This window comes from Cylas formicarius, unplaced genomic scaffold (genome assembly GCF_029955315.1).
Source record: "Cylas formicarius isolate icCylForm1 unplaced genomic scaffold, icCylForm1.1 PGA_scaffold_10__41_contigs__length_53128322, whole genome shotgun sequence".
Lineage (NCBI taxonomy): Eukaryota > Metazoa > Arthropoda > Insecta > Coleoptera > Brentidae > Cylas > Cylas formicarius.
In genome coordinates this window covers 35,065,339-35,080,097 of record NW_026844214.1, presented here as the reverse complement: position 1 = coordinate 35,080,097, position 14,759 = coordinate 35,065,339, and the positions used below count along the sequence as shown (strand labels likewise).

Genomic DNA, 14,759 nt, shown 5'->3' with positions numbered 1-14,759 from the left:
AGAAAATGGTTTTATTCGATGTAGTGAGTTTTCTTGAATCTCGATCAACTCCATTGGCAAGTGTATTGGCGCATTTTGTGCATTACTTTTTGTTGGAGTAACAAATAAATGGAAACAGTCTTTCATGTTTCTGAAATTTGAATCTGAATATCTGAATATTGAGCATAAGTGCTCCCGTCTAATGCTATGGAAAATGATTAAAAACAAACTACACTGTCAATCAATATTGTTATTGTATCAATTGCCATCATTTTTATACGTCGCCCAACAGTTCGTCTTGACAAACTAATTTTTCCAAATTCATTTGTCTTTTCAGGACGCAAAATACTGAAAACTTCTAACATAGACACCTTGATAAATTCTCCTTCGGCAAACGGTTTTAATTACTGTCAATTTTGAACTAAGTATCACAACATACTCATGTTGTGTTGTGTGCTTTGTTTATGAAACATTTGCTGCTGTTTTTCCAAATTTGCGGTCAGTATCTGGATTTTGTCTTTTCTTATTTGTCCTGTCTTTATGCTACATTCTTTCATCACTTAAATGATTTCATTACACAGCAAGATAAAAAAGAATTCTTCAATCTATTTTTCTTGAAACTCGACCTTCTGCATTTACTTTTCCTTTCTTTCCACCGGACATAATTTTCGTCTTAATTGAGTTTTTCAAAATGCCGGATCAAATCTGAGAACAGGCCGCCCATATTGCTGGTAGGCAATCAAGAGACTTTAACAAGCATCAAATAAAAATATGAAAGAAATATGAAAGATGTGAACTTTTAGTCAGATAAAAACAAAATTTATTTTTATGGCAACCTTAATAATTATAAATAAGTTATTTCTGTAAAACAAGATGTTTTAATAAATAAAATTAATTAGTCTCCAACAAAAAATAAGTGATAATATTAAATATTTAAAAACAGCTAAGCATGTCACAACATAAAAATTGGTGCCTTTCACACACACTGTTCGAAGTGTTTTCGGAGCGCGAGCATTGAAAATGTCAAGTGGCGAAATGTCTACAGGATCTCAGTCAGAATTCCCCGTACTTCGTTGCCCTTACTCGGGACACATGGTATATGCAGAGTGTTCCACTTCAAAAAACACACCTTCAGCTTCTTTCTTAAAAATCATATGTTTTACTTTAAAATCTGTCGAAAAATGTTGATTTTATATTATATCATGATATATTACAATGAGAGAGAATGCTATTTACATGAAAAATTTGCAGAATAAAAAAATTGTGCTAAAATTGCAATTCCGACAATGGCGTACAATTTGGGGAGGGTTTACCAGCTATTCACCCATGTCGTTTGCCTCTTGGAGTAGCGAGAAACGTTTATTTGGCATAATTAATTATGGTGTACTGTACTCACACTTCCCGCCAAGTACGACAAGGACACATCAAATAGTTTTAAAGTACTCGACAAAAACAATATTTAATTTTTATATAATCCACACTCAATCAGTTAATCAGTGAATATTTGAAGCTCAGGATTCTACAGTTAAGATATTTGAAATAGCAAAACTGTATTAAACGAATGTGTCAGATTCTAATCTTATTTGTCTGCGTACTTATAATAATGCGTTAACTTTTATGTTAATACAACCAATAGCAATGCGCTCTTTTATCGTATGTGGTGGGGCTTAGGCGCACGTGGTGCGCCGCTGCAGGGTTGCTATAAAATGTGTCACTCACCGTCGCGATGCTCTTCACGTATTCTTCGGTTAAATTGTAGGGGTGCTCGTTGCAGTAGCTCTGGAGGAATTGCGAATCGAACTACCAAAAGAATAAACAAAGGTTCCTTCAGTTTTGATTGGGCTGCACAAGTGAGTATGACAATTTCTTTCTTTTTGTAATGGGACGTATTATATATTCTAAGAATTTATTTAAATAGCGAAATTTCTCATGTCAAAATTCACTAAAGGGAACTACACAGATTGTTTCACAAATATAATGTGACGCTGGGCAAACAAGGGCAAAACAAAATAATTCTTTCGTCATGGAAATGCTTCATTATTCCACGGAAGTTTGGTTAAAATAAGAATAATTTTGGTTAATTTTTTGGGGGATTGAGTTTATAGATATAAAAGATATTTGAATTTAATATTGATTAATTAATTGCTTATATGTAACAATTAATTATTAGTTAATTATAAACACTTTCATTTTTCATAGTTTTCTTCCAAATATCTAATCAAAAAATTTAAAGCCTCGAGGAGGACGTAGGAGAGGAGGAGTATAAGTAAAGTACCTACATAAAAATAAAAATAATAAAATAGTACTATTGTTTACAAATACTATGTTATACTTACCCATAAACTTGTATTAGTAATAATAATAATAAAGTACTATTATTTACAAATACTATGTTATACTTACCCATAAACTTTTAAAAACCAAACCACTATTTGGTAAATATAAGGATTTCTTATAAAACCCAGAGGTTCCGAAAATATATTTTTATTTTAAATATAAAACTGCCAAAACTGGACTTGAAGAATTTAGAAATGATAACAGTAATGTTGTCAGATTTTGCGATGATATATATTTATAATTCTGGTAATTCTGAGATGTTTTGTTAATTTTGTTAATAACACTACTGTTAGCATATTTGAGTTTTGCATGTTCACAAAACCCCCGGTATTGAATTTTATCTTTCGCAAAAATTGCAAAAAAAAAATTAAATAGAGCATTCCATTTAAAATAACAAAGTTGTGGCGTGTAACGTAAAAGCGGTAAATCTGAAAATAATGTTGCTAGCATTTTTGAATTCTGCATCCTCAAAAGTCCAGGTATTGAATTTTATTGTTCCAGCTTTGGCAGTTTTAGAAATATTTAAGCGTTGCGGTACTTTTTACTAATCTGGTATATTATGGAATCTCTATAAGAAAAATGGTAGTTTTTTAAAATATTAAGTGTCTGTGTTAGTTTCTACTACAATAAATACAAACGATTTGGGCGAAATAATTTTTTTTCAGGAATCCATATAAAATATCTTGTATATAATTAATAAATTATTATTATTCGTATAGTATTAAATATCAGTGTTGCATAAAAAGTAATATAAATGCAATTCGTTTAGTGAAAATATATATTCTATTCCTCAAACAGATTAACCAACATTTTAAACAATTATCTGAAAGCAATTTTTTGATTTATATTTCCAGTCCAGTGAGGGCAGTTGTGCAGTTGCATCATAGCATGACATTTTTATCTAGTTCAGTACTGGATGTCGTAAATTGACACAGCAATTTTGTTTATCAGTTTCTAAAAATGATAGCAATATATACTATACGTGAAGTGAGCTGCACAATTGCTCTGACTGGAGTATGTACACCTTATATATGCAGCTAGAGTTCTCGTTTCTTAGGGAACAGGCAAGTTACTTTTTTCTCCTCTTTAACTTTTTGTTCGGCACAACTGGTGCAAACTGAATATTTTTCGTGAAACTTTGTAGCGAGCCTTGCAGGCCCCTACTCCAGCAGTAGATATAGGATTGATGTAGTGTTCGACGGAACAAGAAAAACGTACAACATGTACATAAAATTCCCGAATTGTCGATAGTTTTGTAATGTTTTCTTTAAATTATATTTTAGTTCCCACAAAAAATGTCGAGGGGGTCTGCTGTAAGTGAACTCATTTTTTTTCTAAGCAAACCTCGATTTTATCACCAACAGTAATTCTTTCACAGTTATGATAAACTCGCGAATAAATTGAAAGAGCAACATTTTTCACTACCAGACGTAACATTTTTAATTTAATATTTTTATAGTAAGCCGACATAGTATAAGGTTTTAAAATATACCCACGTTTAGAAAAATAGCGAATTTTGAGCGAATCGATGTTGGCTACGGTGGATATAAAAATGGATTGTCAAAGATATTTTTTGTTAAATTTCTAGTTAATTCTTCCTTCCTTTATTCCGAGTCCACAATGTAGTGAATAAGTAGCCAAGATCCAATTTTTCTTATCACAAAAGAAAATTTCCAAATAAAGGGCAAGTACGTACAAGATTTTAGGGCGAAAGAGGGTCATAAATCTTTCTAAAATGAAACTACATTACGTCAATGTTGTGACCGATATATTATAGTAACGTCTGATCTTATTACGGTTTTAAACCATTAAAGGTAAAACTACTTAGTAGCAATTTAATACTTTAAAGTGAATTTATAAGTGAAACTGAATTATGAATTATTTTTTTAGCTGCGTTTGTTTGTTCGTTCGTTAGTTCGTTAGCATTGTACTTCTTTGGAGTTAAGAATTAGAGTCATTAGTACTTTTCGCGGGAATCGACTTTTGTTGTGTTCATTATTGCCCCACAGATCTGTGGGTGGCATTTGAACCACTTACTTTGTGTGACCGTAAATTTAATTTATCTAAGTATAAAAAGAATTAAGATTTTTAATTGTCTCTCGGACCAAATTAAGAGGCTGAATCTTGAAAACTCAAAGAAAATAATTTGTATCATCTGGACCAGTGTTACTACTGTGCAGAAGAATATTTAAGTTCCGAATTATAGGTGCGAGTCTCTTTCTGCTTTGGACCTGCGACAATTGCAAATTTACGTTATACAAACACAGTAAAATAAAGTTCAGTTCTGTTCCATTCATATTTATGCGATCCAGTAGTTTTTGCGTTAGACAACATTTTTAATTTAATAAAATTTTAGAAAATAAAGGGTGATGAAACGTCTGTCGTTGCATAGTGTCTGATCTTCTACCCTCAACTTTGCGTTCCATTATTACGAGTATCTACTTGTAATAAATATTACCACATTTTCCAGATTTTAATTTCTTATATGTATTCTTGTATTTTCAATCTTGCACGGGTAGACTCCGGTTTTGAATCCATTGTTAAAAAGATTTGCTTTGTCTTGTGTTTAAAATTAAATACGAGAAATCTAGCTCAACAAAACCGCCTGTCCAACTTAATCCAAAAAACTAAAATAAATACGAAGTAGAACTTTAATAAACAAAACGAATAACAGTTATTTACAATTTTATGTTTGTCGACTCGAACGCCTTTTTGTAAAAAAACACTTCTTTTTGAAACGGATATCAATTTCAGAGGCGATAAAATAACAAAGAGATATAGTTTATTTAGATACGTATGGGAAGCTAGGGGCTTAAATATCACGGCCAGGATAATAGGGCTTAAACATACAAAGGCAAAGTTGAAATTTCTCTTGAAAATATTCAGAACATCAAAAAATTGTTTTAAATTGGCAGTTCACAATTTCATTTGAAAAGAATTTGTAAATAAGACCATAGGTATTTTCGCAAAAAGGACACTTTTCGGTGTGAAAATAGATTTAATTTCAAGTTAGAGCTGTTTTTTTGCAAAAAAAGCCATAGTATAATTAAATTAGGAATATGATTTGGATGTGTTTATAGTCCGTGTCCACAGCTATTTTTCTGGGAATTCCCAAATGAATTAACGGTAGTGTACAGTATGTCTAGGGTTACAGTTACAGTATTTAGAGTACCCATAATAAGTCATACTTTGTTGGAAAAACAGCAATCGGATAGGACTAAATCTTTTAGTTGTATCCGTGGAGAAATAATATTTATCCGATAAATTAACTTATCTGCTAAATCTTGCATTGCATCCTTGAGGCAATAATATTTATCCTTGAATTATTTCGTGCCAGATTAATTTTTAAATAAACGAGCGGCGTTAATATTTCCAATGTTGAAAAATGGTTTCAACTGTAAAACGTATATGAAAAACTTTATTAATTGTCGTTGTGTTTGTAGAACGGCAGATGTCCAATAAACATTTTAATCTCTGTATAATTGAGTTGTGTTGAAAAGAGCTTTATGCGATTGTGGGGCATCGTACAAATCGAAATTTAACAGAATAAATAAAAAAATAAAGCGATATAAATAAAGCTTTAATTCACTTTGTGATTTTGTTTTTTGTATCAGTACCTTCTTCTTCGAAGTTGGCCAACACCGGCACGGAATAGTTTTCCTGTTTTGTTATGCTACCATTTTCTAACGCTTTATAGCCACAAGTTTCTTCCTTCATCTTTTGTCCGATACCAACCCAAATGTAAGTATACACACTGTTAAACTTTCTTAATAACAGTGTCATCAGCATATCACTAAAGTCGTGTGTCGTAACAGCTTTGCTGTATTGTAAATGCTCTAAATATAGATCGACCAGAATTAAATGAAGGGAACATCGCTGTCATACTGTATTTCAGTATCTTCAGTATCCATGTCTCTATAGCATTAGATATTTTTATTTATCTAAGTTTTTCTTTCACATTTAAAAAATGTTGGTCATTGCCATTGTTTCCTTCTTTGTACCCGCGCTAAGAATACATTTTTCACATTTAAATTTAGCCCACCTGGAAATGCACCAACTTTTCCATTGTTTCTGCCTGTCTTTGATTCTGTAGAGGCAATAATATTATTTGCTGATATTATCGTACGTGCAGAATGTTTGGAAGTCAACTACCGTTTTATCTAAATATCAGAGTAAGCGGAGCTAAGAGGTTCTCGGATCGTAATCTGTTTTGAGACGTCAGTTATTTTTAAATTCAAATCCATCCTTACGGCCGGTATAGCGAACGACGAAAAATTTTATATTAATATATTAGAGTCAAAGTTTGGGGAATTTCTACAATTCCAAAAACAAGTAAACAGGCCGATGTCAGTGGGGTTGCCCTGGACATAATATTGAAATACAAAATTGCTGAGCTTTTTATTATAATAATGATTTGTTTACCACCGAATTCACTTTACTTAGTTTGACCGACTTAATTACTAAAAAATTGATTCGAAAATAAAAGTAACAACAAAACTGCAAAACATTAAAATATTAAAACTTTAAAAAAGCAACTGAAAAATATAATACAGCAATAGCATTATCATTACTGAACTAATTAATAGTATATTATGCAAAAAGTTTGATAAACCCATTTCAGTCACGAGTTTGTTTTGACACAAGCGGAGCAAGTGTTTAGTAAAGGTATGGCTGAAGTAGTTTCTCAACAGGTTGCATACTATATTTTTTGTCCGATCATTAATTTTTGATTGTATTTTTGCAAAACAGCACAAATTCATTCACACCATCAGAATTGACAAACGTTCATTTACCAAATCTACCGAAAACATCCCAGGTCTGAAACCTGTGGCCAATTAACCTGAAAGTCCGAAGTAGCTCGCGACAGTTTCTAATGAGGTTGACGTCTTAAAGTGAAACTTTATGCACGCATGATTAGTGCATTATGGGCTATATATACTTATATATGAGATTTCCAGATTCTAATAACTAATTTAATAGCTCATAAGAGAACAGCCACAGTGTTATAGGTTTTTATTTGTCACGAAAGAATCCCAAATAAAATTTTCAGTGACTATCAAACCACTGTCTAGTAAGATAAAAGTTGACTTAGAATTATTAAAAATATTATTCAAAATACTTTTTGCAAAACTTTTGTATTCCTCCTGCGTCGGTTTTTGCTGAGTCGAACTTGCGGACGTTTCGTCGGTAAATAAATTCAATAAATTTAATATAGAAAACGTATACTTACAAACAATGCTAACCTAATAAATAAAAAGAGACATAAAGAACCACAAGTCGATAGCTAAGGAAAATATTTTTTAAAAACTATTTTGAACAAATTCACTGAATTCAAATTTTGCACTCAATTAAAAGATTCAATAATTACTATGTTAATTTATTCAGGTTTCTTATTAGTTCACTTTGAATGCCAGTTGCGTAAAGCTATTTTTAATATCTTTCTTATTTTGTATTTTACTTAAAACATTGAAAATATTTCGTTAATTTTTGTAGTAAAATAACTAAATAACTTTAGTCAAAACAATCAATATCGATATCAATATCAAGTGTATTCCTTTTTCCCAGTATTCTTTTATAATATTTTCTGTATACAACTGATCCAACTTTCTTTGGTAACAGTCTGGAGAGAGGGCCTTCCAAACAAATACTACTACAGTATCATCATTACAATGTTTTTATTAAAAAATATTTTGCACTAAGCCCACACCACTTCTATGGTATTAAATATACAACACTTAGGAAACAATCTTAAAACTTGACCAAGTTTGTTTTGTAATTTTTGACAATTTTTAACAACTCACATTTTAAACCATTTTTTGGCTAATTAATACGCTTACTGCGCAGCCAATTGATAATTTCTTCTTTTCTTTGATACACTTTCACTATGTAGTAAAATGGAGTTTTGTCTTTTTCGATTGAAATACTTAGCTAAAATAACTAAATAACTTTAGTCAAAACAATGTAATTATTTTTTTCCAGGAAACTTAAACAACTTTCCATGCTTTTTACCACCACTGTATATTCAAGGTTTTTAAGTGATAGCTATTGAAATTTTGGGCCTATTACTTTATTACTTTTGCGATTTTCGATAATACAAAACTGATGTATGGCTGCGTTAAACACCTGCTATAGATAATGGAAATAAAGCTTTTAGCAAATTAAAGGTTTTTCCTTCATTTTTATTTTCAGGTTGTCCGCTTAACCGGCATTGCGATCATGTCTTTGAAACTACTTTAACATGAGTATTAATTTAAAAGAATATGCGTTTCAACTTTGACTATATCAAAATGAATAATCTGGTAACACAATTGTCAGATTTCAAAATACAATACAATATAGTATATTATGCAACAAGTGCGGTAAATGGCATTTTTAATAAACGAGCGTGTTAAAAAGTTTACCGAACGTGTTGTATGCAATACTTTTTCTACGACCGTTAGTTTTTGGGTACATTTTTGCAAAACAAAGAAAAATTCAAAGCTTGAGAAATATCTCCGAAAACGTCCGATCGCTCCCAAATCCGTGCGGTAAAATCCCGGAAATGTCCGAAATGGCTCGGATTCGTGGGAAACGAAACTGACGTGGTAAAGTGACGCTTCCCGCACGTTAGATCGGTGGGTAATTAGATATATTACAGACGGCAGTAGAAAAAAAATTGCCATTTGATAATTTGCATCTTTATACCGGGCGCACTGGAGAATGTACAAAGTCTGTGGGATCTACATAAAAATGTAAAGGATGCCGCTGAAAATTGTTTTTACTTGAAAATAATTAACCAACTTAAGCTATCAAGAATGAAATGGTTCATTAAATTTATTTAATATTTATTAAAACATTGTTTTCTTGTACAAATTTAAAAAATATATTTAAAACTTTCTAATAACAATTTAAAAATAAAGATTAATTCTTTATATGTTTTTCTTTTCTCATAAAGTGTAGTCATTTTATCGATATTAAATAAGTATGACTTTGAATTGAAGTCTTTTGCTACCAAGATTAAAATATTTACTGTGTCAGAAAATTATCCGATTAGGTGGACAATTAAGCCCACCCCTAGAAAACTAACAATATTAATAATATTTTATTAAATTATATCAATTACTTTAAAAGCTGCCCCAGTTAAAATCAGTTTCTAGCGGGTTGTTTAGGTGCTCAGGATCATTTTATCGAATACTCTCTATATTGGAGAGCGAATTTATTTTACCATAAAATTTACTAATCTTGACATTAAACCTAAAATAAGGACAAAAACATTCAAGGGATATAAGAAATCTAAAAATCGTTGAACCGTATGTCCCTATTGTTACTTAATCCTTTTTATATACTTTTTTCGAAGTTTCTGATAAGCTTAAATAAAAATTAGTACAATACATTAAGACAGTTAATTTTATGTTAAAGAAATCTAAACTTCCAATAGCAACTTCATTTCACAAATCCTCGATTTATTTAGATGTGAGCATCATCAATAAATCCGACTTATTAAATGTGAAAATTATTCAACTAACATTGAAAAGAAAACATAGAAGAGAAAACAGGCGAGGAGGATTCCCTTAATAACGCCGAGTATCGTTTAACTGTGGGTTAAAATAACACACTAAGCAAACGTTTTGTCAAGTCGGGAAAGGGTTTAATTACGGACCACCTGAATAACTATGTGGGTGCGAATTTACCGATATAAAATGCGGATCAAGCTGGAATAGAAATTAAATTAAAAACTGAAGACGATTAAAAACGGATTTCAATTTATTGACTGTACTAGCGTTAATTCATTCTGTCAATTTATTCGTTAATTCTTCCTATGTGTAATATGCATAGCAGGCTGGCAGGCAAATGGAAGCAGATAAAATATTTAGACACCATCTATCTTGGTTTTATGACCGACTATACACCCTACCATATACACCCTAGTAGTGATAGCAGTGATCTTATTATGGAATGGTAAATTCGTTGTTTTGGTGTTAACGTTGGATGCTTATCGTGCGATTTTGCTGCAAATGAAATTAACTCAATTTTTTTGACTATAGTACAAACATACTTTGAAACCGGGCTTACAGAATCGCAGCATAAAATGTATAACATATTATTATGTACAGAAATCAAAGAATGGAAATAAATTAATAAAATCATTGGTCTTTATATTTAATGCATAAAATTTTCTTTGTTATTTTATTAGAAAGTCCAGTCCATAGTCAACGAAACGTAGCAACCCCAGAAAAAATGCACATATAAATGTATCGTTATGCAAATTTATATCGTCCTGCAACTTCAAAAGCCTTTATATACGTATGGGAATTGGTGTATAGATTTCGTGCACAAAGAACGGGTTCTTGTTTCGAAAAAAAAAAAATAGGTTTACGTAAAAAGAAAAATATTTTTTACAGGTAAAATCATGTTAAATGTGTATAAGTAATAATTGTTTTAAATGCATATAGAAATAATCATTATTATTGACAATGCATATGTATATATAATAAGGATGGTATGGCATGAGATATCGTAAAACTAGGAAAGTTTTAAAGAATTTTATGAGAAACTTTAATGTTCCCGCAAAATGATTCCAGCGCGAATCGTTTCTAAGAAATTCGAGGAAATATAAAAGTTGGATTTTCTATTTTGGTCTGCAAAATACGCCAAACATGATCTTGGGATTAGTACATTGTCAGGACACTTTTTAAAGAAGAGGTTAATACAATTTTTTCATTCGTTTTCGAGATACTTAGGGGCGCCATATTGAATATTTTCATTATTAGAAAGAGCATAAAAAATATTTTCAAATAATGTATCTAGTAGTAGGCCATGATCGTTCTCAACAGACATTCCAAAAATTTAAAGTTTTGACAGTCCAATTATTGCAATAAACATAGTACGCTTGGAAAAAATAAAAGTCCTTTATTGACGGTTTAACTTCAGTTAATTATGTACGTGGCTGTATTTTAAATTAAAGTGTCATATTTTGTGCAACCATCAAGGGAATCTTCCACCGACGAAATGCATACTATTAGTTTTGGTTTAAAATATGTGGGCGTGAATTTTGGGTGCGAGGATAATTGGATCATTTTTTCCACGGATCACTAATTCCGGGTATCGAAATTTTCTTCGACATGATTTGTAGGAATCGTTTGATACTAACTTACTGCTAGCACAGGTCAATTATATTTGGATTCACCAAGATGGGACCCTCGCTCATAACTTAATAATAATAGGATATGTTATTCTTAAAAAGTACTCTAATAAAATAATAAACCCAAATTCAAATTGATTTTAGGCTTTACAGACAAAAATAGAAAATCCAATTTTTTATATTTTGTCGAATTTCTCAGCAACGATTCATGCTGGGGGCAGATTTAAGATTCTCATAAATATCTTTAAACCTCTCCTAATTTAACCGATCCTGAATCTCCTATTATTTCTGATATTCCCATGCAATACCCTCCTTATATTGGACACACTGTATATTGTTGGGGTCTAGGTCTAAAAGTCGTATTTATGCTTTATATTGCTAATTAGTGTATTGGTTTTCATAAGTGAGTTTGCATCCACCAACTTAAGCAAACATGAGCTATTTGACATCAAAGTTGCAAGTTTTTTGCTGGTTTGTTTTGGTTAGGTTTGGAGCTATTGGTTCTAATAATTATCAAAAGCTTTTAGCAAAAATCCAATGAATAAACTAATGGCATTGATATTGAAATCTACGTGAATTTTATACCTGTACCTCAAAATTACATTCAATGTGCTTCTTCAATATGAAAAGGTTCATTGTTTTTTTTAAGATGCTTTGCTGGCGGATATTGTTACTTCTAGTCTACTTTACGTCCAATTTTCATTGCTGGGCAGCCACAAAGGAGTATACTTCCAGCAAACGAATGCAGGGTAAGTTAATAATAACCACGATTTGATTGTTGCTAACCGAATAAAATGATATTTCATGCATTATAGCAGCTATAAGTACTTATACCACGAGTTTTTATGTATTACTTTAATTATAATCATTTAGTATCATTTATAATAATTATGATTATAAATGACTAAATTTCAATATCACGTTGTTATAAAACATTTTTGAATATTGAAGAATGTTGTGGTTCATATTACCATTACAATATGCTTGTCTCTGTACGAACCCTCTAGATTCCGTTATACAGGTAAAAATTTTAAATTTGTGCACTGTGTTAATGCATAGTTGCGCTACCCTGATGGTAAAAGCGGTTTTTGGAAGACTTGCTTAATCGAGTTCTAGAATTAAATTACGCATATTTTCTCGAGGACTTATTAGTTTACTTACTAGTGATGAAGTAAATGCATGGTTTGTAAAATTGAATATGTATATTACACTATTTCACGAAAATGTATATTATTTGGTATGTAAATCTAAAAATTAGTTTTAAATCTAGTTTCGTAGCGGCTCATGAATTTATTCAAATGGTAAACCACATTTTCTCCGGTTTTACAAATTTTGAAAAGATGTGGGCGTTACATGTATAACTGGGCTACATACTATTAACGAACGAATTACGTTGATGCAGTCATGCTTGATAATAAACAGCTGAGAAGAGTTAACCAAGTGAAAAACTTGAGAATTCTTGACTCTAAATTAGTTTGAGGCTCATGTCGGAACTATTGTCAAAATATGTTTGAGGAATTTGGGCTTCATTTTGATAACTACCAATTGGTTCAACAACCACCAGTCAGTAATAATTGTGTATAATAATAGGATAAGATCTAAGATACAAAAAAACTTTTCAACAACTTAAAATTCAGATACCAGAGACGGCACTTTTAGTCGCAGGAAAAAAACTAAAATTTTATCGTGTTTTTCAAATCGGTATAGATATAGATATATTTAATTTAAACTTAAATTTATTTAAAATAAACGTATATAAACTTCTTTAACTCGTAGTTATAATTTATTTAATTCTAAATCTTTTTTTCATTGTCGAGATATATGTATTGCTTACTTTCCGATTTTGTTCAATAGAATAAGCCTATATTGTGTCATTCTATAATTAGGTAGCTGCGTCTGCCGGTTGAATGGCCTGTGATACATACATAAATACATATTTTACTCTTTTACCACTAACAATTATTTGTTCGTTGTTTTATGTAAATTGTTATTGCTAATAATTGACACAGACTACTTTCCAGAATCTCCAAAATTTAAAACCATGTTTCGTTACGGAAGATCCAGCAACAAGGAAGTCAACATCGTAAATGTACATCCGCGGGCCGACTCCTTTTATTTAGGAGGTCCAAGGTAAGCACATTTTGAAATATTCGGTAATAAATAGTCAGTTAAGCCAGTTTATGAAGAGGATAATATTTGTTGATTCGAAATGTTGTTTCTGGCCACCAACCTTCCAGAGTTGCGATGCAGGTAAACAATAGTCCCTTATTTTTGCAGATATGGAAAAAGATCTACCAAGCTCAAACTTCCAAATGGGAAATTGTTCTCTCCCCCGACCATTTGCAGGGTAAATAGGTCGTGTACTTACCTCGGGGTGTCAAACCTTTACAGATGTACTTCGGGGTAAGTTTCATTAGAACAATGCACGACCTACATCTTTTCTATTCAAAAAGATGTTCATCTTGTTGTATAGGTAGGTAAAAGAATACCTATTCAGAAATTGTTATACCTATTCAGAAATTCGGTAAATGCATTGTATGCAGATGCAGATGCTTATGTTTCTCTTGTAGGATGCACCGGTCTTGATTAAAATAATTAATTTAAAAGTGTTCATTTCGCTACACTAAAAATTTTTGAAGATACAAATCTAGTAAACCTGTAAAACTTTAGAAGAATCATTATTAAATCGCTCTTCGTTGCGTTGTCCTTGAGTTAATTAATCAGTAAGATCCTCTTCCAAAAAAATTCCGTTAAAGGGGATAGAATTAATTATTAAACATTTTTTCTGAAAATAATCGGCCACATGATATTATTAAAGTTTATGGAGATAAAAAACTTTAAATTTTACTTTTTTACGTAGAATCCAGTGGAGTACATGAGTTTTATTTTTTGTTTTGTTTTATTTTCGAGATATTATCAAAACTAATATTTTCTTCAATTTTTTTCTTATTTACTTATTAAATAAATTAATGCTTTATTTTATAGACCGTACGATACCTACTCCAACGTAATATAAGCTGCAGAGCACCGGACGATCTGAAAAATCCAATAAACGATTGCATTCATGTAATTTACTCTGGCTGGGTGTCAAATTCATTTAAGTTTGCATTGTTTCTGTATAGACTATGTAAAATAAAGCTGTTTGTTTTACTGTATGTTAAATTATTAAACATTTTTGTTTTCTTTGTGCGCCTGGTATTTTTGCGTGCAAAATCAGCAATAAAATGTCAAAGCAAATTTCTTCTTTGGTGTAATTTTTTTGGAAACCTGGTTTGCAAAAATGTTCGATCTCGTTTCAAAGTATTTTTTTGCCCCGTTTGTT

At 31.1% G+C, this 14,759-nt stretch overlaps 1 protein-coding gene across 1 annotated transcript; it reads left to right on the top strand.

The window, feature by feature from the left end:
- The first annotated feature begins 1,705 nt into the window (after positions 1–1,705).
- LOC132707990 (RYamide neuropeptides-like) lies at positions 1,706–14,650 on the top strand. Its single transcript, XM_060680048.1, has 5 exons — positions 1,706–1,829; positions 12,087–12,186; positions 13,459–13,567; positions 13,715–13,840; positions 14,423–14,650. Exons 2-5 carry the CDS (start codon positions 12,087–12,089, stop codon positions 14,451–14,453), a joined length of 366 nt encoding a protein of 121 aa, XP_060536031.1. The 5' UTR covers positions 1,706–1,829; the 3' UTR covers positions 14,454–14,650.
- Positions 14,651–14,759: the final 109 nt, after the last annotated feature.